The 24,978-nt window shown below is 36.1% G+C and overlaps 1 protein-coding gene across 1 annotated transcript in view; it reads left to right on the forward strand.

Annotated features, from left to right (window-relative positions):
* Positions 1-2,439: 2,439 nt before the first annotated feature.
* Positions 2,440-24,978, forward strand: part of LOC148072043 (ras-GEF domain-containing family member 1C-like) — a 33,668-nt gene continuing 11,129 nt past the window's right edge. Inside the window, exons 1-3 of the mRNA XM_087799020.1 lie at positions 2,440-2,730; positions 22,721-22,942; positions 24,191-24,313. Of these exons, the coding sequence (XP_087655146.1) occupies positions 22,727-22,942; positions 24,191-24,313 (339 nt within the window). The 5' untranslated portion in view covers positions 2,440-2,730; positions 22,721-22,726. The remainder of the gene's footprint in view (positions 2,731-22,720; positions 22,943-24,190; positions 24,314-24,978) is intronic.

Consider the following 24,978-nt stretch of genomic DNA (forward strand, 5'->3'; position numbering starts at 1 on the left):
TGCCATCTTAGTGACGTGGATGAAGTCTAGAGCTATGTCGCTGAAAGGCGTAAATGTCTCGAGAAAACACTAATTTTACCACAAAACAACACAACAACAATAATAACACAATGAAACACAACTTAATAACTTGTTTCAATTGGCGAAAAGTGCTGTCAAGTGTCGGGGATAGTGTTCCAACAGCTGGTTGCAACTAGCGTTAAAAAGTAGTAGAAGAAGAAGCTGTCGAGTCAGTGTTGCAGCAGTGTTTGACTTGAGACAGTACTACCATGTTGAAATTTGAGCACTGCGCAAGTAAGTGCACTATCTTAAAGTGTACTGTAAAGCAGTGCACTTCAGCATCCAGGAAAGATTCTACCTTGTTGCACAGTGGACATAATTCGTCCTTGACTGTGTCCCAACAGGGAGGATGCCCAGGGTAGACGCAGGACCAGATACTATTTCATAAAGGTATTCAAAGAGATATGTTTCAGCCAATGTATTTTTGTTGGTATATTTAGTTCCTGTGAAAGCAGAATACATCTTAATTCTAACTACATAAAGACTCATGATCATTGGGGAAGTTGATACATATAACTTTAAAGGGCACCTAATGTGCCGATTTAAGTGTCCCTTAAATTGTTCTAGGACCTCTATTATACCCATCAGTATGTTTCTTTTTGCACAAAAATCTAATTTAATAAAGATATTTACATTAGAAAATACTCTTAAGTCCCGCCCACGTAAAATGTGCTGTTTTGGTCACAAAAACACGAGTTGCATTCAAAGACTAACGTAAATTTCAAACTCACCCCTGAAACTCACTTTTTGTACATTAAAAACGAATAATAAAAATAAGGTTTGCTGCTTAATGTACACATTACAAAAACACCTAAAGGCAGAAGTAACTCTCGCCATGTTTACATAAATATATATTTTGTTTCACAATTAACATGTAGCGACTGAACTTATTTAGGGCTTCTAGGGGCGGACACCTGCACCAGAGTGATGTCAGAATGTATAATTTAAACCGTAATCTCGTTTGGCTTACTGCATTTTGAAGAGGACGACTTCAATTTAGAACATGTGAATAAGTCAGGAGAGTTGGGTTTTCACATTAGGTGTCCTTTAATAACCTCCTCCTTACATGCAGTTGAGTTACATTAGCGGCTCAAAGACGTGTTTATTCGAGGCGGACCAAAGGATTTTTTTTTGAAAATCAAGAGTAATCTGTTCATTACATCCTAAAGCTCGCGCTCAAACACTCCAGAGGCTGCAGCTCTCACACACGCCCCTCACGCCTCGACAAGGACCTTTACCACTCGGCATCTCATCCGCTTAATTATCTCGCTCGCAGTGTTCGGCTGCTCTCCTGGTCTCTCGACAACACTTCCCTCCAAATTAATTTCTCCTCTCCGATAACTCTCATCTCAACCTCGCCGAGTCCGACTCGCCGCTCGGACTGACGGCGTCCACGTTCTCTCTGTGCTGCTGCTTGAATTAGGTTAATGGCATGAATGAGCTGCTGCTGAATTCAACGTCCTTGTGCGGGGAAGAGTCAATGGGATTACAAATGAAAAGTGCAGACCTGGTTCCTGGAGGTGTGGACATGGCAGTTTTCATCTGACATTTGTTTCATATAAATTGTATATAATAGATATTTTTAATGTAATTTTTGGTGCCCATACCATTAAAATAGATGATTTAGGGGAAACAATTATTTGATAATTTGCGTGACATTAGTCCATTTTGCAAGAGAAAATAGTAAATGAAAATTACAAGCACATTAATGTTGTAAAATAATTTAAAAAAAAAAAAGGTGTTGAAATGGGAATTTTTATTTGTATATTTTTAAACATAATTTGTATCTTAATTTTAATATTTCAATAAAGTATGGTTCGTTGTCATACTTTATTAATAATAAATTTAGATTACATTTGAGATTAGAATAGGCGATTTGGGGGGGCGGGGGGGGGGGGGTTTATTTATTATAAGGATTACATTTGATTTCTGAACAGTGACTAAAGGTTATTGAAAAATATAGTAGAAATAATAAATATTGATTTATTGATTTGATTAATCAAACTCTGTTTATACAGTTTTCTGCAGTGTATTTCTAAATATAAATATAAAACTTTATACATACATGTATATATATGTTGGCGTAATATCCAAAATAAAACACATTTTAATTCTGAAAACGAGTATTTCTTTATATAATATTCGAACATAGAATATTCCTTTTAATACAAAAATAATTCCCAAGCCTTTATTTTGGGCCTACATACAAAAGTAATATGTACCGATGTATATTAAAATCAGAATCACTTCGTGTGTAATTTCCGAGTACGTGTTTTACTCTCACTTCCGGTTCTCTTATGCTGAAACTCTAACCCGGAAGCGTGTGTGTGTCTCTCGCAGGCTTGACGGCGCGTGTAGTCCCTCCGTCCTCTCCTCTCCCGGATCACTTGCTCGGAGGGCGTGTGTGGAAGTGGGTCTTTCTTAAACCCCCCTCGAGTCTCCAGAGCCTCCACAGGATCGTCTTCTTCAGGGTCGCTCTGATCTCAAGGGTCAACCCTCGGTTCCGCCCCGCGTCACACCGGGACCACTGACCACTGCGGGCGACGAGCGAGATCTTTATTTATTTAATATTATTTTATTTTTTTTTGGTGGGAATATCTGGAGCCGCAGTTTCATTCACTGACCATCGTGGGATCTAAGCACCGGGATGAGGGTCTCAGAGTAGAGTCGGTGAGTGGAAGTCATTTGTGTTGAAAGTTTGCGAGCAACAGGGATGATCGAAGGTTGAATGTCGGTCGTGACGTGGGATCAGGGCGTGTGGTGGTGGGAGTGGGAGTGGGACCCCCGACTCACTGCGTCTCGAAGGATGCGATGACAACAAAAGAGTCGCGACGGGAAGGAAGAAGTCCTGCCGCAGGTGTGGCTGAGGTTCAGATCTTCCATTAGTTCACAGCAGCTTCATTTGTTCTCCTCACATGAGGAACCAGCTCAGGAGAAACTCCAGCTTGTGTTGATATAACAAGTCAACGTCACCAGGTGCTCTCATTTACCCACTAAAATGTTATTTTTCCTATTTATATTGACCTGTTTCCCTCAATATTTCCGTGTATAAACCCTTATTAGTGACTTTTTTCCCCCTTAAACGTTGACTTTTCCACCAATATTTTCCTTTAACATTCTTGAAAATCACACCTGTAATGATTCATCCCTTTATGTGTCACTTAGTTATGATTAAAAACGACATTCCTGGTTCTAAAACAACTTTAAATGGACGTGTCAACATTATTTTGTGTTTTGTAAATTATTATTAACATTTTATTTTATATACATTTAAATATAATCCACAACTTTTAAGTTGTGTTTTTCCTTATTTTCAAACTTTCAATTATTTCCTTGAATACAATTATATAGATGATACTATTTTCTTGAATCAGAAAATATCCATGGTTTTACATACTAACCTCTAACCCTTTACAAAGACACTGTTTCTTTAAGAAAGAAAGAAACCATCACAGGAGGCAAGATCTCAAGCATGCAAATGGACAGACGATTCTATAATTTGTGAATTTTCTACAAAGTTAAATTTTCCAGCGCTCAACATGTAAAAAATGGAACATAATTAAAACAAAAATCGCAAATTTAAATTCCAACTATATTGATCTAAAAGAAAAATTAAATTAAAATACTTCCTTTTGTAGCGGGTCAATTTTAAAATGTGTAAAAAAAAATATTTTTTAAAACTACTACTGATTATTCTATTGTAAATATAAAACAACACGTTTTTTGGTCATTTTTACCATAAATAAAATACAATTTTCTAAACAAAATTTTCTTTAATCCAACTTGTCTATGATACTAAAATACATGTGCTTGACATTGCGAAAACACTGTTTCTTTAAGTCACATCACAGAAAACAAACCATCACAGGAGCCAAGTTCTTAAGCAAGAAAAAAAATCGACATACAATTTGATAATTTGTTGTTACAATCATGTCGATAACACGTTTAAACAAATACGTACGATTTATTTAATAGTTTGTTCTTCAAGTACAATCTCAGCTCTTTGGCACGTATCATCCCTGGCTAGCTTGTTATGGGATATCATCTATTGTCAACTTTTTCTTTTCCCCTCCTGCTGTTTTCAGGATAGAAGCCTGGGAAAAGCGTATTTGCTCTCTCTTACCTTGTGTGTGTGTGTGTGTGTGTGTGTGTGTGAAAAACAAATAGCCATTGTTGACGTGGTGTTTGGTGAATCAGTTCTTTTGTGTCGTGCTTCACATCTGTCTCTCTTGCCTCCCATCTGTCACCTGTCATCAAGTTTACATCCAAAGTATTTCAGTTCTCTTTGTGCTCACGTGTCAAAACTAACCCCAGTCGAGACATTTTACGTGAATCAAAGTCGATGTTGTGTTAATGTAGTGACCTGTAAAGTTGTCAGTGTTTAAGATAAGATAAGGGAACCTGGTCTGACTTCTTATGTCTTAGTGTAACCTCAGAGCTTGAACTATTGCATTGCATTGTGGGACATGGTTCTGGTTTTTGGGTTCTTTCGGTTCTTTCCAGTGGTTTCCAATGTATCGATAGTACACAGTACTTTATCAAATTATTTTTATTTATTTATTTTTTGGCTTCAGATAGAACTTATTAATTTATTTTTACCATTATTTTTTTGATGGTTTAAAGTTGAAAAAAAGGGTGTTTAATAAAAGCATTTTTTATCAAATTATTTTTATTTATTTATTTTTTGGCTTCAGATAGAACTTATTAATTTATTTTTACCATTATTTTTTTGATGGTTTAAAGTTGAAAAAAAAGTGTGTTTAATAAAAGCTTTTTTTTTCATTTTTGATGTTTTCTTCGGACCACTAGATGGCAGCAGTCATTATGTGCTTTCAAAGCTATTGTAACAATATAATCCCGTGAGATCCTGGCGTTGACTGGGGATGAGAGGATACAGTCGACTCCAGCAGCTTTTAAAGCTGATGCTTTTAAAGATGACATATTTTGGTTTCAAAACAAATGAAAGCAGTTACGACTTCATCAAGTCATGTGGTCTTTAAATTCTGCAACATCAGAGTCAAGTACTCAACAATACTGCAAATAAATACTTGTTACTACAGTATCGCAATATATGGTAACATTGTGCCTGTATTGTGATGCGTATCGTATCAGATTCTTGTCAATAAACATTCATAGTTTAATTTAAAGCCTTCTTATTGTTGTTGTTTTAATTGAAACAGACCATAAATCTTTATTTAAACAGCAGCGATAACAAAGTCGTCAAGTACGTGTCAGGGGAATAATGTATGTCAGGGAAGAAGCGGAATCCTTAAAAGGAGCAGCTATAGAACGCTCACTCCGGGGCAGGAAACACGTCTTTGCCTGGAGTGTGTGAGTGTGTGAGTGTGTGAGTGTGCGAGTGTGCGAGTGGTTGTGTTTGTGGGGGTGTTGTTAGCCGGTGATTTGAAGAAGGGATGTGAGCTGAATCTGAGAACAGCAGCAGTGGGAGTTGTTGAGTCTGTTTGATGCACAGCTGAGAAGAAAACCGAGCTGAGAAGAAAAACATCCTCAGATATCTGAGTCATCATCGACGTAAACAACTTCTTGAGTTTGTGTTTCAAGAAGTCTGACCAGTGTGTCTTTAAGACGCCGGAGGATTGTTTTAGGTGCGTCCACGTCCTGTTAGCTTTCTTTTGGAGGTTTGTCAACCTCTCGACTTCTGGAAGTAACTAAAGCTGGAGAGGTTTTTAAATCCATCCAAATTGAGTCCGAGGGCCTTATGATGATGACAGTCGTCCTCTGAACACTGTCATCAGTGAACAGAGAAGCAGATGGAGCACGAATGCTCCTCCCATGATGCAACACTAATAGACTCAGGGACTCATTCATTCCTCGTGATAATAGATTGTTTTATTCTGAGTTTGGGGGCAGGAGTGAAGTGAAAAGATGATGATATTCCATGTTAATCTTTGTATCCTTTTTCTTTGAGTTATTTACTTTTGATCTATGTTCTTTATTTTAACAGATGTTGCACTTAGTTATTTTGTTTGCACTTAGTTCTTGTTCTGTTTTTTATTAAACTTGCTGTGAACTGGAACCTAATTTCCCGAAGGACATCTCCAAAGGGATTAATAAAGTCAATCTAATCTAATCAAATAAAATCTTGATCAACAGTGTATTTTACGTGGCCCACAAGAGCTTGAAAATACAATATTTAGGAAGAAAAAGTACCAGATCAGCAATGATACATGTTCGTGACCTATGAAGTCTTTTTAGCAAGCAACATTTTGATCTGGTTTCTTAGTAACAAAAACCAAAGATTAATACAAAAATAAAAAGATTGTTTGATGATTTTTATTTGAATTAAAATATATTTAATTATTTTTTTGTTAAAATAATGAATATAATTTTTGACTTTGATGTTTTTTATGGAAGTAAATCAGTAAATTCAAAATATTGAATGGTTTTTATCAAGCATTAAACAATTTTTACTCTTTTTATATTGTCTTGTGTCTACATTATCCCAACAATTTGTATATTGAATTTAAAAGGCTACAAATAAAAAATATATTGACTATAATTATAATAATAAGTATTGGCATTAAAATATCAAACTCTACGTGTCAAAATATTCCAACTTCATTTTTACATTGAATTAAAAACAATAATAACAATTCACCGTTTCAATAAATAGTTTATTAGACTCAATAATTCAATTATTAAAAAGAAATCTTCATTATTAATATTAATATGTTAAACTCAACTATTCAATTATCTGAAGACATTGATATACTTTCATAGGGCTTAGAAAAATAGTCCTAAACGTATTTTTCTTGACTCTTTGTGTTGATTTTCCTCCAAATATCTATGTTTCGTGATTATCTTGAAGCACCTTTTAAACGTTTCCTCCCCAGAACCACTTCAGTTCAAACCCACGTCGTGGACACTGTTGTCGCCGGAGCTCGCCCTGATTAAGTTTCTGCGGGTCCTCGTCTCTTGTTCAGGTGGAGTCGTCGAGGTAGAACAGGTGTTCGGTTCTCGAGGGGTCATGTTCCCCCGTGACGGGAAACCCGTGACTCCCCAGAGTGCAGGACCTCGGCCTGTATTTCTGTGCAGAACAAAGGAAGGGTCGGCGCGGGTCGGGTCGGCCCCCGGGGGGCCGTTGTTAGTCTTGTGGCAGCGACGGCTTTATAACCAGCAGCTTTAAAGTCCTGCGTTCCAGAGTAACAAGTGTCCTCGGAGGAGACGCTCACTCTTCTGGCCAGGATTCTTTAGAGGAATCGTTTACTCTGAGCTTTTATTTTGAATCAGTCTTGTCGGTATGTGGCACAGGGGCCACATTTGGCCCTTTGACAATCACTATCTGGCCACAAAAAACAATTGATTTAGGTTCCTGGTGTCTTATTTTATCAATGTTTAATTCAGCGCAGATGTTGATAGGATCGTTCAGGCAGGAAACGAGTGATAAAAGTAAAGTGCGTCCGGTGGATTTTCAGAATAAAATAGTGTTTGCAGATGATAAGCTGTTTTTAATTCCCCAAATTACTTCATAAACATCTCTTTGTGTTGACGCCTTTCGCTTCACTTCACAACATTCCATTCGTTTATTCCAGCGAATCAATTCCAGAAAAATAAATCAGCTGTTTTGATTGACAGCTGGTCGATCCAATGAAATCACGTCTCAGTGATTTAAACGTTAAATGGAGAAAAAAGCACATTGGTTCATTTTCTAACGTCTGTGACCTTGAACTTGTACTTTTTGTAAATTTCCGCAATAAAATAAAAAACCTTTTGGTTTGATTCCAGGGTGAGTGTCTCATCCCCTAGGTAGCTGGGAAAAGCCGTCTTTGAACCTCTAGGTGTTAAAAAATGAAACAAAAAAATTAGATACTAGTTACTTTTTTTTACACATTTTCTTTTCTCTTAAGATCGTAAAGTATTTTCTTTTGAATTGATTGTGTGTATTTGTTTTACCTGAGCCAAATAATCTCTGTTTTGTTACCTTCCGTACCTGCCCAGGTGTTCAAGTGTCCCAAAAATGTACAGTACTGTAGACAAACCTCAAGATAATAACATGGTTTTGCTCATATAATCAAAGATTTGGGTTTTTCCCCTTTTTTCTTGTGTTTTTTGACATCTTTGTGGTGGTTACTTTGGCATTCATATATTCGTTAACTATTTAGTTTTGGACAAAAAATATGGGAATCTAACACAATTTAACCTTTATTTTACAATGACAGTATTTGACTTTACTGAATTCTAAAAGAAAAGTACTTGTTGCCATGGCAACTCAACTGGTGCGTTCACTGACCCTCCTTTTGAAGAATTAAAAAATAATTTTCAAAACTAGCAACATTCAAAAAAAGGGAAGCGTTGAAATGATTCATCAAATTAATTCTATGTGGGTTTTTTTTATTGTTGTGCGTTTGTTGTCGTGGGAACATCACTAAACATGGGAACTCTTTCGTTTCCGTCTTTTTACTTTCATTTGGGTAAAACTTCACACGTTGACAGATGGAAACTTTAGGCTCAAACTGATAAACTCTCACTTCGTCACTGGAAATTTGTTTATATAAAGAAAAAAAAAATCCCCTTTATTCATTTTTAGTGAGAAAAGTATGACATGTCTTCCTTCACAGCCGCACAGGAGGAGAATCTCTCTGACGGTGAAGAATCGTTCTGTCACAGAAGAAGAGGAGAGAAAAAAAAGAGAGATTTTTGATGGAATAATGGGGCGAAGTGTGTTTTTCGCGGCGTGGGGCCTGAAAAAAAAGCCCCTCATTACCTCCCGACGGGGGTTTGGACTCCATGGAAACGCTGCGTTGTTGCCGGAGCTGAGGCGGCTCTTGACCGTCGTATGATTGATGGGTCGTATGGATTATGTTATTATTATTAGGATTGGAGCTCAGATATATTATATATATATTTATATATTTATATATATATATATCAACCAGTGGACGTGAAGAAGGAAAATCTCATTATGTTAAAAGCGTTTATGCTGGAGTCGAATGATGATGATGTATCAGTGTGACATCATCGTGATGTTTTCTACGTCGTTGTTGAGCATCGTTTAAAGAGTCCATCCATCCATCCATGCATCTATCCATCATTTTTCCATCAACTCATCCATCCATCTATCCATCCATTTATCCATCATTTATCCATCCATTCATCTATCCATCCATCCATCCATCTATCCATTTATCCATCATTCATCAATCCATCCATTCATCCATTTATCCATCCACTCATCTATCCATCCATCCATCATTCATCTATCCATCATCCATCCATTTATCCATCCATCCATCATTCATCCATTTATCCATCCATGCATCTATCCATTTATCAATCCATCCATCCATCCATTTATCCATTTATCCATCCATCCATCCATCCATCCATCCATCCATCCATCCATCCATCCATCCATCCATCCATCCATCCATCCATCCATCCATCCATCCATCCATCCATCCATCCATCCATCCATCCATCCATCCATCCATCCATCCATCCATCCATCCATCCATCCATCCATCCATCCATCCATCCATCCATCCATCCATCCATCCATCCATCCATCCAATGGGATTTTATTATTATTATTATCTCATCACAAGGTACATTTCTTTAACGTCAGTTATATTGTAATAAGTCTTTATCAAGTTCTTTCTTTAATAAAACACATATTATTAAAGCTTTCCTTTGATTACATTAAGCTCCAAAAAAAATTATCAATTTTTTTATTGATTAAATTTTTTTCAATATTCAGTTACGATCATCTTTTCTTCGGCTCTTTTTTTTCAAGCATCACCGACTGACCTTTGTCTGCTTTCTAATGATGTGAGTGTTCATGAGCCTGAAGCCTCTGGTTCTCATTATTCTGCTCTGACATTCACATCAGTGACGCTGAGACGCTGAGATGTACGGCAGCGAGAGAGGAGACAGTCCTGATGGGATTAGTCACGTCTGCATATTATGTATATTCACTTCAGCCATGTTTCTCCCATTATAGCTTGAGCTGGTGGCTTGAGTCTGTACCAGCTACCCAGGGTGAGACGCAGCGGACACCCTTGACGGGTCGTAATTAAACCCAAAATGAATACTGACAGAACATGACGATAGAAATGTGTTTAAAGCACAATTAAATATTGACAATTTCATATCGATTTGTTTATAAATGTGTAATAAAACGAATCATTAAATTCAATTTAATTGAAATGTCACCTAAAAACTAAGTCGCTTTTCAATTTTAAAAACAACATTTTTGTCTTTTGTATTTGTTTCTGGAACATAAACTCGGGTGGAAAAAGAAAATTGTTCACAAAACGGAAAAGGAAATTACATCAAAGTGTAATTACGTTAAATTTAATAAAAATTGTATTTAATTCCATATCCTTTTCATTTGATCCACTTTTCAATTGAAATTTGGTTTAATATGTTGACACAGAACTACATGCAAAACGTTAAAACAAGTTTAATTCACAATATATTACATTAGTTTTCATTAATTACATCTGGAGAAACAACATTTACAGACCAAACACTTAAAAAAAATGAATTTATTCGTCTTTATACCCCGAGATGAGAATAAAATCCAAGGGAAAACATATAATTTCATTGGATGGAAAGAAATGTGACGACTACAGTCTTGTCCCAATTTTCCTAAATTTTCTTGTTAAAAAAACAAACAAAAACAGGTTATTGTGACATTTGACGACATTTTTCTCACTACGACCTCATTAAGGCGACTTATTTAAAGCTAAAGTGTCACAACGTGTCGCCAACCTGCCGTCGAGACAATGATTCGTTTGTGGTTTCGAGCTCCACCCTTATCAGGAAATCACTCTCATATCCTGGTTCATCTCGCGGTTGATTTCACGTCCAAGTCTTGCTCATGGGTTCAGTGACGCTTTGCTTTCAAGATCAAATATGAAGTTTCATGTGTTTACCGGACAAAACCAAAGAGTTGCTACAAAACGAAAACATTGCAATTAGCATTAATATGATGATTTTATTCCACGTTTGGAGAGTCTTGAATGTTGACTTATTGAGAAAGTTTTTAGGCCCACGGGGTCCGGGGGCCAAATCTGAACCACCAAGTTTTTTAATGTGGCCCAATGGATAGTGATTGATAATAACATCAGTGTTTAAAATATTGATATGTTCCTTTTGTTTTCTCTGGGTCAAGGTGACCCGAAGACCTGAAAACAAATGTGTTTGTAGTTCCCCTTGTGTTGTCTCTAGGTCAAGGTGTGCTGAAGGCCCGAAAAAACAAAGTTGTTTGTGCTATCTTTTGTGTTGTCTCTGGGTCAAGGTGACCCGAAGGCCTGGAAAAAAAGTGTTTGTGGTATCCCTTGTGTTGTCTCAGGGTCAAGGTAACCCGGAGGCCCGAAAACAATGTGTTTGTGGTATCCCTTTTGTTGTCTCTGCATCAAGGTGACCCGAACACCTGAGAACAAATGTGTTTGTAGTATCCCTTGTGTTGTCTCTGAGTCAAGATGACTCAGAGGGCTGAAAACAAACATGTTTGAGGTATCCCTTGTGTTGCCTGAAAACAAACATATTTGAGGTATCCCTTGTGTTGTCTCTGGGTCAAGGTGACGCGAACGCCTGAGAACAAATGTGTTTGTGGTATCCCTTGTGTTGTCTGTGGGTTAAGATGAACAACCTCCAGAACTGCATATTTACTTATGGAAGCCGTTGAGCCGTTAACACAAGGGTTATATAAAGGCACTTGAGGTCACTGTACATAAACATAAAGGGCAGTTAAACACATTAAACCATGATTAAAAACAAATTAAAAGACAAGATAAAGAACTTAAATGATCTGAGAGTAAAACTGTTTAAGAAAATGGATTTGATGAGAATGTTTGTTACAGAAGCAGCAAAAACATGGCAATAATTGAGATGAATCGAAACTCGAGACAATATCTCAAGACAATTCCTACTTCCTGTTTAGTTATTACACATCAATCTGACTTGTGACCTTGACTGCAAAGACATTTTAGCCTCTTGTGCGATAACACAATGACATCCTCTTTCTATTTTGTTTCTTTAACTGTGTCAATAAAGTTAATTTCGCACCATAGAAAGAGCGACGGCAACACTTGATTTTCCCGTTTAGAAAGTTGTAACCGAAAGCGAACTTCGATGACTCGACTCCTTCTTCTCCTCCGACCACGGCGAGCCTCCTCCTCCCTTCTCATTGTCTTCTCCTGAGCTAAAGTGAAAGTTTGTGGTTCAATTCCCCAAGCGCACCGAAGTATGCGAGCACAACTGTGTACAGACTCGCTCAGGAATGAGGTCTCGCTCATGAGCAGGGCGTGTATCTGGACGCCCGTGGTCCCAGTGGGCCAGGGTTGGGTGTGGAACAGGTGTCGTGATGTCAGCCTCGCAAAATGCCGATAAAGGGATTTTGGGAGTTTGTGTGATTCCCAACCTTCACCCCTGGAAGGGGGGGGGGGGAGGGAATGCCTCTATGGTAACACAACCCAGTGTTTGTCGCGGGCGCACAAGCGTGACACAATGACCTCAGTTGTTGTTTTTTTTAATCCTGCTGCATTCTCCGTCGGATGCTGGTGAGATTCCGAGTTCAAACATATCTGTCAGAGCGCTGCCAAGCAGCTCAGCAGACGGTTTTGGCTTCACATGTGCTCGACCCCAAATGCCAACGCACTTTTTTTTTTTTTTTTTTCCCGGGGACGGCAGGCGTGAGCCAGCAGGAGTGGATGCTAGGCCATCTGCGTCCTGACCGCGACGGTCGGTGGAAAGTAGGACGAGCACAGAGGGAGAGACGTTTGAGGAGGCGATGATGATGACGACGAACGGACGGACGCCGTGTTTGTCTGTGGTCGCTTCGGGGTTTTTTTTTTTTTTTAAGCTTCTAAACAAGTTGGAATTTGGGCCACGACTCCGTCGGAAATCTGTGTCGGCTCTAAAAATACACGGAGGTGAAACTTCTCGAAATAAATCGGTTAATTAAGTGTATCGTGGGTGACCCGCCTCGCCCTGAACCAGATAGAAAGTAGAAACATTTGCTAAAACTATTTGAAATGTTGCAGTAGTTTTTTGTTTCATCTTTTCATTTATTTTTTATTATTATTATTATTATTCAAACTTCTTTTCTAATATAACATTTTACTTAACCTTTTTTTTTCAAAAATCCCATTTTTCCATTATTTTTATGTTTTGTTTTTTAACCCTTGTCTCTTGAAGTAAAATATATTTTATTTTTAATATAAGCCCATCGTAATGATATACTTTTTCATATATACGTTTTTTTTAATTGAATAAAATAAGCTATGTATTTTATTTGCCCCAAATATATATTTTTATTGTATTATATAATTTAAAATGATCTATGCTGTTCATATACTTTTCTACTTTCTACTTTAAACTTCTGTTTCATTTTGTTTACATAAATATTAAAAATATATGATTTATTTAAAATGTTTAATTCTTGGACGATAATCACACCTCCATCCAAAGATATTGAAAGAGGTTTTATTTTTGAATTATTAGAATTAGAATATTAAACTCTATGTATTGTAATTTTGAAAATATTTGTATATGTTTTTTAATGTTTCAATGCAAACAACAACATTCCATAAACATATAAACTAGTTTAAATGTAATTATTCAATATTCTGATAGCACTGGTATTGATATACTTTTCCATATATGCATGTTTTTTTTTTAATTGAATAAAATAAGCTATGTATATTACTTGGGTCAAGATATATATATATATATATATATATATATATATATATCTTTTATTGTATTATATTATTTAAAATGATCAATACTGTTAATATACTTGATAGAAAATGGTGCCTTTTGTTTACACAAATATTAAAAAATGTATTTTTATTTTATTTAAAATGTAGAATTCTTGGACCATAATCACACCTCCACCATAATATGTTAACATTTTGGGGGTTTATTTTTGAATGATTAAACTTTGTGTTGTCATTTTGAAAATATTTATATATGTTTTAAACGATTAAATGCTTAAAAAACAACAACATCATTCCAATAAACATAGAAACTTGTTTAAATGTAATTATTCAATATTCTGATAGCACTGATAAAGTCGATAGTTTTAACTTAACACCAGTAATAATAATACCATAAATAATAAATACCAATTATATTAAATATTGACTTACTTACTTTAACTTTTTTATAAATATGTATGATACATAAAGCTGCTTGGCAGATGTCTGCCCTCTCTTTGTGCTTTCCTATCTTCAATCTTTATTTACTGAGCTGTCGTTTTTCATGTTCACAAATGTTTAAATCCCTTTATTTAACTTAACTTTAAATGTTTTCTTCTAGTATAATGTTCAAACTGCAGCTTCATGGATCTCAGAGTCTGCACCAGAGCAGTCATTGGCCTCCATTGATCTAATGGAACATGTTCTCCCTGATCTTCTGATAGTGAAGAACACGTTCACGAGGTCTCAGCTCACATTAGTGAGTTCAACATCCGAGCCTGCAGGGGAGAATATCACCCACTCGCTTGTCTCCACAACACACTTCCCCTTTTCTGAGATCTTGTTTCCACACCCGACACATCTCAGTGTCTGATTTTATGATGTGACCAGGAAGCAACAGATGAAACTCAAGCTTTTCTCACTTCCTGCTCACTTGAAACCTTAATATGCTTTTTTTAGTTTCTACTGAAACTCTGTAATCAACCTGAAAATAAATACTCGCATGTCTCTGTAGGGTCTTGACCTTTTAAGCATATATTTTATTGGGGATTGTTTTGATTGTTTTAGCGCTTTGTGACCCTGGTCTAGAAAAGTGCTCTATAAATATTACTTACTTACTTAATTACTGACTTACTGTAAGTTACTTACTTATTTATCATTTGTAATTTATAATTAATCATTAATCATTTATTATTTTATTTATTTGATATTTTGATATTTATAATGTATCTTCTATATTTTACATTTTATCATTTATCATTTATCATTTTTATTTATTTTTTATCATTTATCATTTTATCTTGTATCTTTTATCATTTATCATTTATAGTTTCTATTTTTATCATTTTATTATTTTATAATTTACAATCTATCATTTTAGCATTTTAGCATTTTCATTTGTCTTTTATCATTTATCATTTATCATTTTTATTTATTTTATGTTTTATCAATTTATCAATTTAGAATTTATAAATAATAATTTGTAATTTATTATTCATTATTTATTATTGCTCCATGATTTGATGATGTTTGTAAAGCCTTGTGGGTGCGAATGAAACACGTTTATTGTATATAATTATAAAACGAGGATGAGAATCATCATCACTTTGATGGTTAGAAATAGAGGACAGGAGGTGAGGAAAGAGCTGAGCTAAAAGGCAAAGATCTTGAAGTTATGTTCATTGGAGAAGTTACATCAGAATATCAAGAAATGTTCTTCAGGATCCTTCTTGGTCTAATCACGACTTCTCAACTCACGTGAAAATGACTTTAAAAAACACTTTTATCGTCTTTCAACAGTTCTAAGTAGTTCATCTTGTGTTTGTCGTTCTTATGATTGATGTCAGATTTTCAACGAGTCGCACGTGAATCAACATCCTCTTCTCAGTGTTATTAGCCTCTATATATAGGGATGTGTCTGAGTGTGCAATAGGTTCGTCCGGTTCCTCTTTTTTTCTTCCAAACTATTTTAGTGACTCAGTTACACAGTTACTTGAACTTGAATGTCATTCAGTTAAACTAGTCGGAACTGATACTTGGTACCAGGATGGTACTGGTTCTGTGTGGAATGCATTTAATTTTCAATTTTCAATTGAATTGAAATTGAGTTGAAAATGAATTTATTTCAGTTTTGGTTGATCGCATTAACAGGTTACAGGGGGGGGTCTCAAACCCTGTCCCAGCTACTGAGGGCGAGAGGCAGCAGGGCCTGTCGCAGTTATATGTTACAATGGAAACAAAGTATTATTGCGTTTAACTTAACTTAACTTTACATTTAGAAAGCAAACTTTTTTTTAATGGAAATACATCAACGGCATCATTTTTAAAAAAATTATATTTAGATTATTCTACTTTAAAAAGGTTGTAGTTTCTTTTATTGAATAATTTAATTTGATAGTTTATCTATTGAAACATTGAAACTATTTTTTGAATTATTATTGATTTTTTAATTGAAATAATATAAAAAATGTTGGAACTTTTATTATACCAACATTTTCAATTGACTTAAAAAGGCTAAAAATGTTTAAAAAAAAATATTGAATTTAGAACTGTTATTTTTTAATTATTAGAATTAGAATATCAAACTCTGTGTGTATTTTTTTTTTAAATATTCGTTTTTTTAATTTAATTAAATGCTTAAAAAACAACAACCAGATTTCAATAAATAATTAAAAATAAAAGCCTCAACATTGGAATTAATAATTTTTTGAAAAATATTTCCCCCCCAATTTTTTTCAACATATTTAAAAAATATATATTAAAAAAATTCACCTAAATATGATTAAAATCGTATATTTTGTTTCTCATGACTTTGCTTCACCTGTCTGAGGTGTGCGTCTCTGACATGTGGTGCAACAGGTTCAACACATTAGCGAAAAAAAACAAACCTGGTCCGACAGCAGCTCAACGTCTTGTCACTGAGAAAAAACAACACAAAGACACACACAGCGATGACAAAGATTGTGTAAATCCCGACGGAACAAGAGCAAGAGTGACGACGACGACAGCCAGACATTTTTTTTTCTTCTGAACGATGACACACCTCGGTCTAGCCGGGTCAGACGGATTAAACTCACACACACCTCATCGTCTGCCTGTGTGTGTGTGTGTTTCTTGTGTTGACAGAACACGTGGCTACACATGAAGTGACTGAGACACACGGTGATTTTTAAAGTGTGCGTCTCCTCGGGAGAAGTTCCTACCGAGAGCGACTTTGATCCGGCGGCTTTGAACCGGTCTCTGTGTTTAGGCTGCTGTTGATGATACGTCTGCACATCTGTGCAGGATCTACCTGAGCAGACGCTGAGACACCGACAGCTGTGACGGAGTAATGAGTCAGTGCTGCAGGCGAGAGCGCCGGAGGATCTGTGTCTTACTGTCGCTTGTTACGGATGATTGACAGGGTCTTTTACCCGGAGGATTGATGCCAACTTTGTCGGAACCTTGTTTTATAATGTCGTCCTTCAGACCTGGAAACTGTATTTATGTGGAGGTTACAATGAACTATAGGGAAAGATCTTCTATACATGTTTCTGATAGAATCATATTGTAAGTAAGTAAGTAATTTTTATTTGTATAGCGCTTTTCCAGACCAGGGTCACAAAGCGCTTAAACAATCAAAACAATATTCAATAAAGTATATACTTTAAAGGTCAAGATGAAACTGATAACACAACAGTAGTTCCAGAAAATCAAGGAAAAGCCTGAACAAACAAAAACGTCTTAAGATGTTTCTTAAAGGAGTCAGTAGACTCCATTAAGCGTAAGAAAGAGAGGCTTAAGAGTAACAGTCTGGAAGGATTTCTCTCCTCTGGTCCTGAACTGTGTGTGAGGAACCATCAGTAGATTCTGATCCACAGACCTCAGAGCCCGAGCTGGGGTGTAAGGCTGGATCAGATCACTGATGTAAGGAGGAGTCTGACCATGAATAGATCTGAAAGTAAGAACCAGAATTTTAAAGTTGATCCTAAAAGAAACTGGAAGCCAAGAACAGTTTTAAGGATCGGAGAAATTTGAGTTCTTCTAGTGGAGCATATTATTTAACTCATTTAAGTCATTAAATATCTCTGTTTTATGACTTTTACTTTCCTCTTTTCTTGTTTTGGGGGTAATTTCTGGAAGTTTTAGGATTTCTTGGCTTATCTTTTGTATTTTATATTTTTGGTCATTTTGACAACATATATAACAATATAAAAAACGTTATTTTTTTCCTAAGGATCTTTTTTTAATTATTATTTAAAACTATTTAATATGCAATCAAATAAAAGCTGAAGCTTGTTTTAAAATGTATTTTTTAAATTATTTGTAAAAAGTTTCCCACTCATATCAAGGCCAATTGAAAAGTGAATATATTTGGATTTGTAATTAAATTATTTCATGATTATCATTATATTTGTTATTAATTGTTACTTGGTTTAGTTTAGTTTGGTTTTGATAGACTTTTCAAGTCCACAGCAGAGGTAGTTTCATAAAAACATTAAGAAAGAACAAAGTTCAAATAAAAGAACAAAGTACAAGTGTAAAAAACATAGATCAAAGGAAATAACGCAAAGAAAAGGATAGAAAGAATAACATCATCCTTTCACTCTGTTATTTATTTATTAAAGGGGGACATAGATGTGTCTCGATATCTAAGGTAAGGTAAAACTTTATTGATCCCTCATCCTCACCTGATCTATAAAATAAACTAAAAAATCAGGTCAATTTAAAATGCGTAAAAAAAATGAAAATCAAATAGACAAATATATATACTATGTATGATGTATAAAGTCAACTAGAAAACAGAAACTGTCTTTTTAAAGATTCAATTTAGATTAATGTGATGTATTTTAACTGTGACTTTAATTAATTGATCGCATAATTTGACCTCATTAGAATTAAAGTTAAAATAAATGCCTCATATTTTTGCTGATATCATGACTCTTGTTGGCTGTTGCTTATTGAATCTATTAAGTATCTTATTTTATATATATATGTATATATATATATATATATATATATATATATATATATATATATATTCTAGGTTGGGCCACGCAAGAATAATATAAAAAAATATACGATGAGTCAATATATCAAAGTGCCATAGTCAGCAGAAATGATACTGAATTATTTCAGACAAAACTTTTGTCTTTTTTTGTGGTGGTGATTGTTTTTTGTAGAGGGTAATTTTTAACAGATTTTGGATCATAAAAATGTACGTCCATTTTATCATGTTCATGAACAAAAATGTAGTTATAATTTATAAGTTCTAATGTGACTGAATCTAAAATAAACGTTGCTTCTGCTATAAAACTAGCTTAGCAGCGCTGCTAGCGGTTAGCGACCACATTGAAGGAGCAAATGTTTTCCTTCTCTTCACACACTAATGGGAAAAGAAAGCAGGGATTTCAGCAGGATTTTGTGCTTTCCAGGTCTGGTCGAATCCGGTTGTAAATTCTTGTTGTTTGGCTGTCAGGACGCCTCTGGCTCTGTGCTGTAATCCAATTTAAGGGAGGTCGACACAAGGACGCAGGCTTTCCCTGCTGAACCGGGTCCAGACTCGTCAATCCCACCTCGGAAATGTTGCATCAACTGAGCAGCGTTTGGACTCATTACTGCTTCAACGAGTCCTCGTGACGAGTCGCATTTCATCAGTGTTCGGGGGAAACCCTCAAATCTTTGTGCAGCTTTTATCCACCACTACACACTCTGAAGTCCTCGCGTGTATCGAAGAATCTGGTGATAAGTATCACGATACAAGGAGAACGATACGATAAATTGTGATACTGTAGTATCAAGGATATACGTATTTGTAGTATTGTCGAGTACTTGACTCTGGTGTTGCAGAATTTACAGACCACATGACTCTTGACGAAGTCGTATCTGCTTTCATTTGTTTTGAAACCAAAATATGTCCAAACATCAGCTTTAAAAGCTGCTGGAGTCGACTGTATCCTCTCGTCCTCAGTCATCACCGGGATCCTGCAGGATTTCATAGCTTCTTTAGCTTCATAGGTTGAACGACTGCAATTATATATTATTTATGTAATTATTTCATTTCACACACATTTTTATGGAAATACTAACCATCAAACAACTTATTTTAATTGTTGGTTTAGCTGTGGACATAATGACTGCTGCCATCTAGTGGCCGGAAGTTTAATTGCAACACAAAAATGGACAAACACACTGAATATCCGCATGTTAATTGTAGATTAAAAAATAATAATAATCAAATTGTTTTATTTACACTTAATTTGAATATCGGGCGCACGGCGGCGCAGTGGTTAGCACGGTCGTCTCACAGGGAGAAGGTTGCCGGTTCACTTCCAGGTCAGGAGGGGGTCAACTTGTGACCTCTTTGTGTGCACTTTGTATGTTCTCCTCGTGTTGTATGGGTTTACTCCGGGTACTCCAGTTTCCTCCCACAGTCCAAAAACATACAGAAATTGTCCATAGGTATGAGTATGCGAGTGAATGGTTGTGTCTTTTGTGTGCCCGGTAGCGTCCTGTCCAGGGTGTCCCTCTCCTCTCACCCAATGAAACTGGGATAGGCTGAGGCTCCAACAATAGATTTTAATTTTCACTTGATCATAATTTTAAGTTTAAAGCATAAAATAACTATGAGAAACATAAAGTATGATTTAAAGCCCACACAAAAAAAAGGAATATATTTTGACATAAATATCAATACAGTGCTATTAAGTATTGATACAGTACTGTTGAGAAAAACATGTTGTTTTCTCCGAAGAGAAGATGTGATGCTGGAGAGCAAAGACGTCTCCGGCCACAACATGAGTAACGAGACGTGGTTGTCGGTGGTAAAAGAGGGAAGGAAGCTTGTAAAAGCTCTTCTTCCTCCTCCTCTCACAAGTCTCCGGCGTTCAAACACCGATGGTGAGCGAGCACGACGACGACAGGAAGCCGAGATCCTCGCACGGGAAACTTAAGACTGGAAGCTGCACTTCTGCAGGCCAGCGTGTGTGCTTGACCTTTCACCCCCCGGGGAACGACTCCGCTTTATCAAGACAGATGATCAGCCGGCGGGGGAGGGAAGGAAGGAGAAGGTCACAAAGGATGGATCCATAAGTCTGGTTTCTTTCGTTTTTGAGCCTGTTGTTGCTCTTTCTGGACGTTAGACACAACAGAGAGAGACGCTCTATCAACGTATATCATAATATTGAAGGATTGAATTTACAATTATGTCACTTATTTAATGGAACTTTAATGGAATTCATTTTCAGATAATTCAATTCCATAGTTTTCTATATCCAAAGGTTGTATTTGGGGGATCTTTATTCGTAAATTAATAAAATAAATTCAAAGCTTTTCTTTACATATACATTTTTATGTTGAATATAAAAGGTTACAAATGAACGAAATATTGGAATATTTATTTAAAACATTTGAGTTACAATATTGAACTCTATATATTGACTTTTTTTTTAAATGGTTTTGAAAAAAATCACATTTTTTATATGAATCTATTTAAAAAAAATAAAAAAAAACTCTTAATATACAAGTAATTGAATAAATTATTCCAAAAAATAAATTTCAACATTTGAAATGTTCCATAACTGTTAAAGTTAAATTGATGTTTTAACATAAACTCTCTGAAGCAGATACATTTAGTTTAAACCTCTCTTCCTGTAGTGCTTTTTGGAACTAAAAGTGTTGTTTTTTTTCATAAATAATAAAATCTAAAAGGCATGTTGACAGGAAATACTTTACACCTGCCAAGGAACTCCTTTCACATATCATAAGTAATCAATTGTCTCAGTGCAAAAAGCTCAAGCCTTTTTTCAGTCCTTTAAAATCATTTTTATCAAATGAAAGTTGATTTATTTAAGTCAGGTTTACATGTTTTGCTAGTTGTTAGCGGTGAAAAGCTGTTCGTGACGAACCTCCAAAGTCTTTTGAAATCTACAAGGAACTACAGATAATTATCAATCTTGAAAATCTATCAACTCTCACTAACATTTTTACCAAAGAAACGACCTTCAGTTGATATCATTATTGACGATACGATACATATCACGATACAGGAGCGAACATACGATATATCGTGATACACGACACATGACTCTTGACGAAGTCGTAACTGATTTCATTTGTTTTAAAACCAAAATATGTCCAAACATCAGCTTTAAAAGCTGCCAGAGTCAAATGTATCCTCTCGTCCTCAGGCATCGCTGTGATCTCATGGGATTAAATTGTTAGTTTAATTTGCATTGCAACACAAAAATGAACAAACACTTTGCAGGTTAATTGTAAATAATTAACCTGCAAATCGATACTGTAAAAAAATCAATATTCAAGTGTTTCGATACTTTCTTAGAACCTTATTATTGTGTGGTGGGTAACCTCAGCTATTATTTCATGCTATCGTTAATATCCTTTAACTTGAATTACAAATAAGGAAATAAAGACACATTTTTACTCACATACATACTCACATTTCAAGAGGTTTTGTTTGAAAATGAAATATCACAGATGAAGACAAAATGTCCACCAACCCTTCGATTAAACCTGATCTTAAACACGAGTCAAATATGATTAATCCAACGTTAAATATCGGGTTAAAATAACCTGTTGAGGCTGATTCAAGAATTCTTCAAACCTCGCTTAGAAAATGCGACTGGGCTTGAACAGGTCACCATGACAACCGGAGTGACGCCAAAGTTAGCCACTGATGCATTATGGGATGTCTGGAAGCTGATGTTCATCCACCTGACGGAGCTCTTCTCTCTGAGGCAACAACATGTTGAAGTGCTCGCCGTCACGTCTCCACGGCGACTGAGTGACCCACTTTTTTTTCTTTTTTTTTACTCGCCTCTGTGTCTTTTTCAAAGACGTGGCAGCTGTTGGGGAGTCGTCTTTGTGCGACGGCGGCGAGCCCCCGTGAATGGGAGACGGGTGGGGGGGGTTGATTTAAAGCAGTGAGAACGTCACAAAGTCAATTGTACTTATGGTCTGGTCTCGTATCTCATGTTGTGGTGTTTGTTGTCCAGCCAGGAATGCCCCGGACCGTGTGCTCAGGCACCATGTTCACCACCCCCGGTGGCTTCAGCCCCCATCTGGCCTGCGCTGAGCCCGGGGAGGAGGAGGAGGAGGAGGCGGCGCCGGAGGGCCAGGGGTCGGTGGCCTGCCTGGCCGATGGACCCCCGATAACCTCCGCCTCGCTGGAGACGCTCATCCAGAACCTGGTGCCGACCGCCGACTACTACCCGGAGGTAGAGACGTTTTTTAAATAACCGTTCATTTGCTCAGACGCTCAAATAAACACACGAGAAGAAAACCTTCAATTGTCGCTCAGGATTAAAGCTTCAGATGTAAATACCATTCGTCTTTCGTATATACACTGAATTACCTACAATTAAATGATGGAATAAACCAAATTTTCCTCTTATTTTCTCTTTTACTGGAAAGTTTTTACTCTCTTCTCTATCGAAAGCTCAGTGTAATTGTATATTATTTCAGTTTTTAAGCATTTACATTAAAGCTGACTCATCATATAGCTTATTTAACGGCATCTGTTTCTATTTTATTTCATTTTACTTAGGGAATATTGAGAAACGGCCCAAATAAAGACAATAAAAACGGGTCAAAATTGAATCTTAAAACTTACAAAAGTTGTATTCATTTTTAATATCAAACACAGATGAACTCCTCCTAAAGGTATTATTTTAAAAAATGAGCAGAAAATCAAAAAAGTTGATTATATGCTGTAAAAATGACTTTATATCACTCAATTACACATTTAATTAATTCAATTTACTTATTTTGTGTGAATTTAAGTTTCATATAATTATTGGTTCCCAAGCAACCCTTCATTTTTAAATGAAAACGATTATTTTATTATAGTAAAATGATATATTTTTATATATATATTTAACAAACGTATGATATTCTATAATAAACTTATTTACTAGAATAAAATTGTTTTTTTAATGGCTTTTTTAATAGATGGAAATACTTTTATTCAATTACGTTCTGAAAAAATTAAACAATAAAATCCTAAATAACATTTTTATTTAGTTTTCATTCACAGTTCAGGGTTGTTTGTGTACAAAATACACAATAAAGACCTATAAATATTCTGTACATAATAAAAAGTAAGTTGACAAAACAGATTCCAGTATAAAGCTCTATTTAAAGTAAGTAAGTAAGTAATATTTATTTATATAGCGCTTTTCTAGACCAGGGTCACAAAGCGCTTAAACAATCAAAACAATACTCAAAAAAGTATATACTTTAAAGATCAAGATAAAACTGATAACACAACAGGAGTTCCAGAAAATCAAGGAAAAGCCAAATAGAAACGTCTTAAGATGTTTTTAAACCCATAGATCTTCACATAAAGTGTGTTTTTTCCAAAGATCTTTAAATGTTTGAAGCAAAAATGAGCGAACAGCTGATTCGTGGCTGCATCGCCATCGAGTGAGATATCGAGCGAGTGACTCTGTCGTCTGCTTCCACAGAAAGCTTACGTCTTCACCTTCTTGCTGAGCGCTCGCTTGTTCATCTCTCCTCCGGAGCTGCTGGACCGAGTGTGTGAGCTGTGCGTCAAGCAGCAGCAGCTGGACCAGAGCCCACTGGACACGGTCAGCACTGCACCACACTTGGACACACACTCATGACCAAACACACACACACACTCTGATGACAGATCACACACTCTGATGACGGTTCACAAGTCACTTAGTTTACTCTCGGTGTCTCTGTTTGTGTCGTCATATGTCTGTGTGTGTGGGTGTGTCGAAAATATCTGTGTGTGTCGTCATATCTGTGTGTGTGTGTGTGTGTGTTAAAAATATCTGTTTGTGTGTGTGGGTGTGCTGAAAATATCTGTTTGTGTGTGTGTCGTCATATCTGTGTGTGTGTGTGTGTGTGTGTGTGTGTGTGTGTGTGTGTGTGTGTGTGTGTGTGTCTGTGTGTGTGTGTGTGTGTGTGTGTGTGTGTGTGTGTGTGTGTGTGTGTGTGTGTGTGTGTGTGTGTGTGTGTGTTGAAAAAAATCTGTTTGTGTGTGTGTGGAAAATATCTGTTTGTGTGTTTGTGTGTGTGTCGTGATATCTGTATGTGTGTGTGTCGTGATATCTGTATGTGTGTGTTGTCATATCTGTGTGTGTTTGTCGAAAATATCTCCAATCTCTGAGGTGGTCAGTAATGAACCCTTGTGTTATCTCGGGGGTCAAGGTGAGCCAAAGACCCGTAAACAAATGGGTTTGTGGTATCCCTTGTGTTGCCTCACACATTTGTTTTTTCGGGT

This window comes from Callionymus lyra, chromosome 9 (assembly GCF_982586985.1).
Source record: "Callionymus lyra chromosome 9, fCalLyr1.hap1.1, whole genome shotgun sequence".
Classification (NCBI taxonomy): Eukaryota; Metazoa; Chordata; class Actinopteri; order Syngnathiformes; family Callionymidae; genus Callionymus; species Callionymus lyra.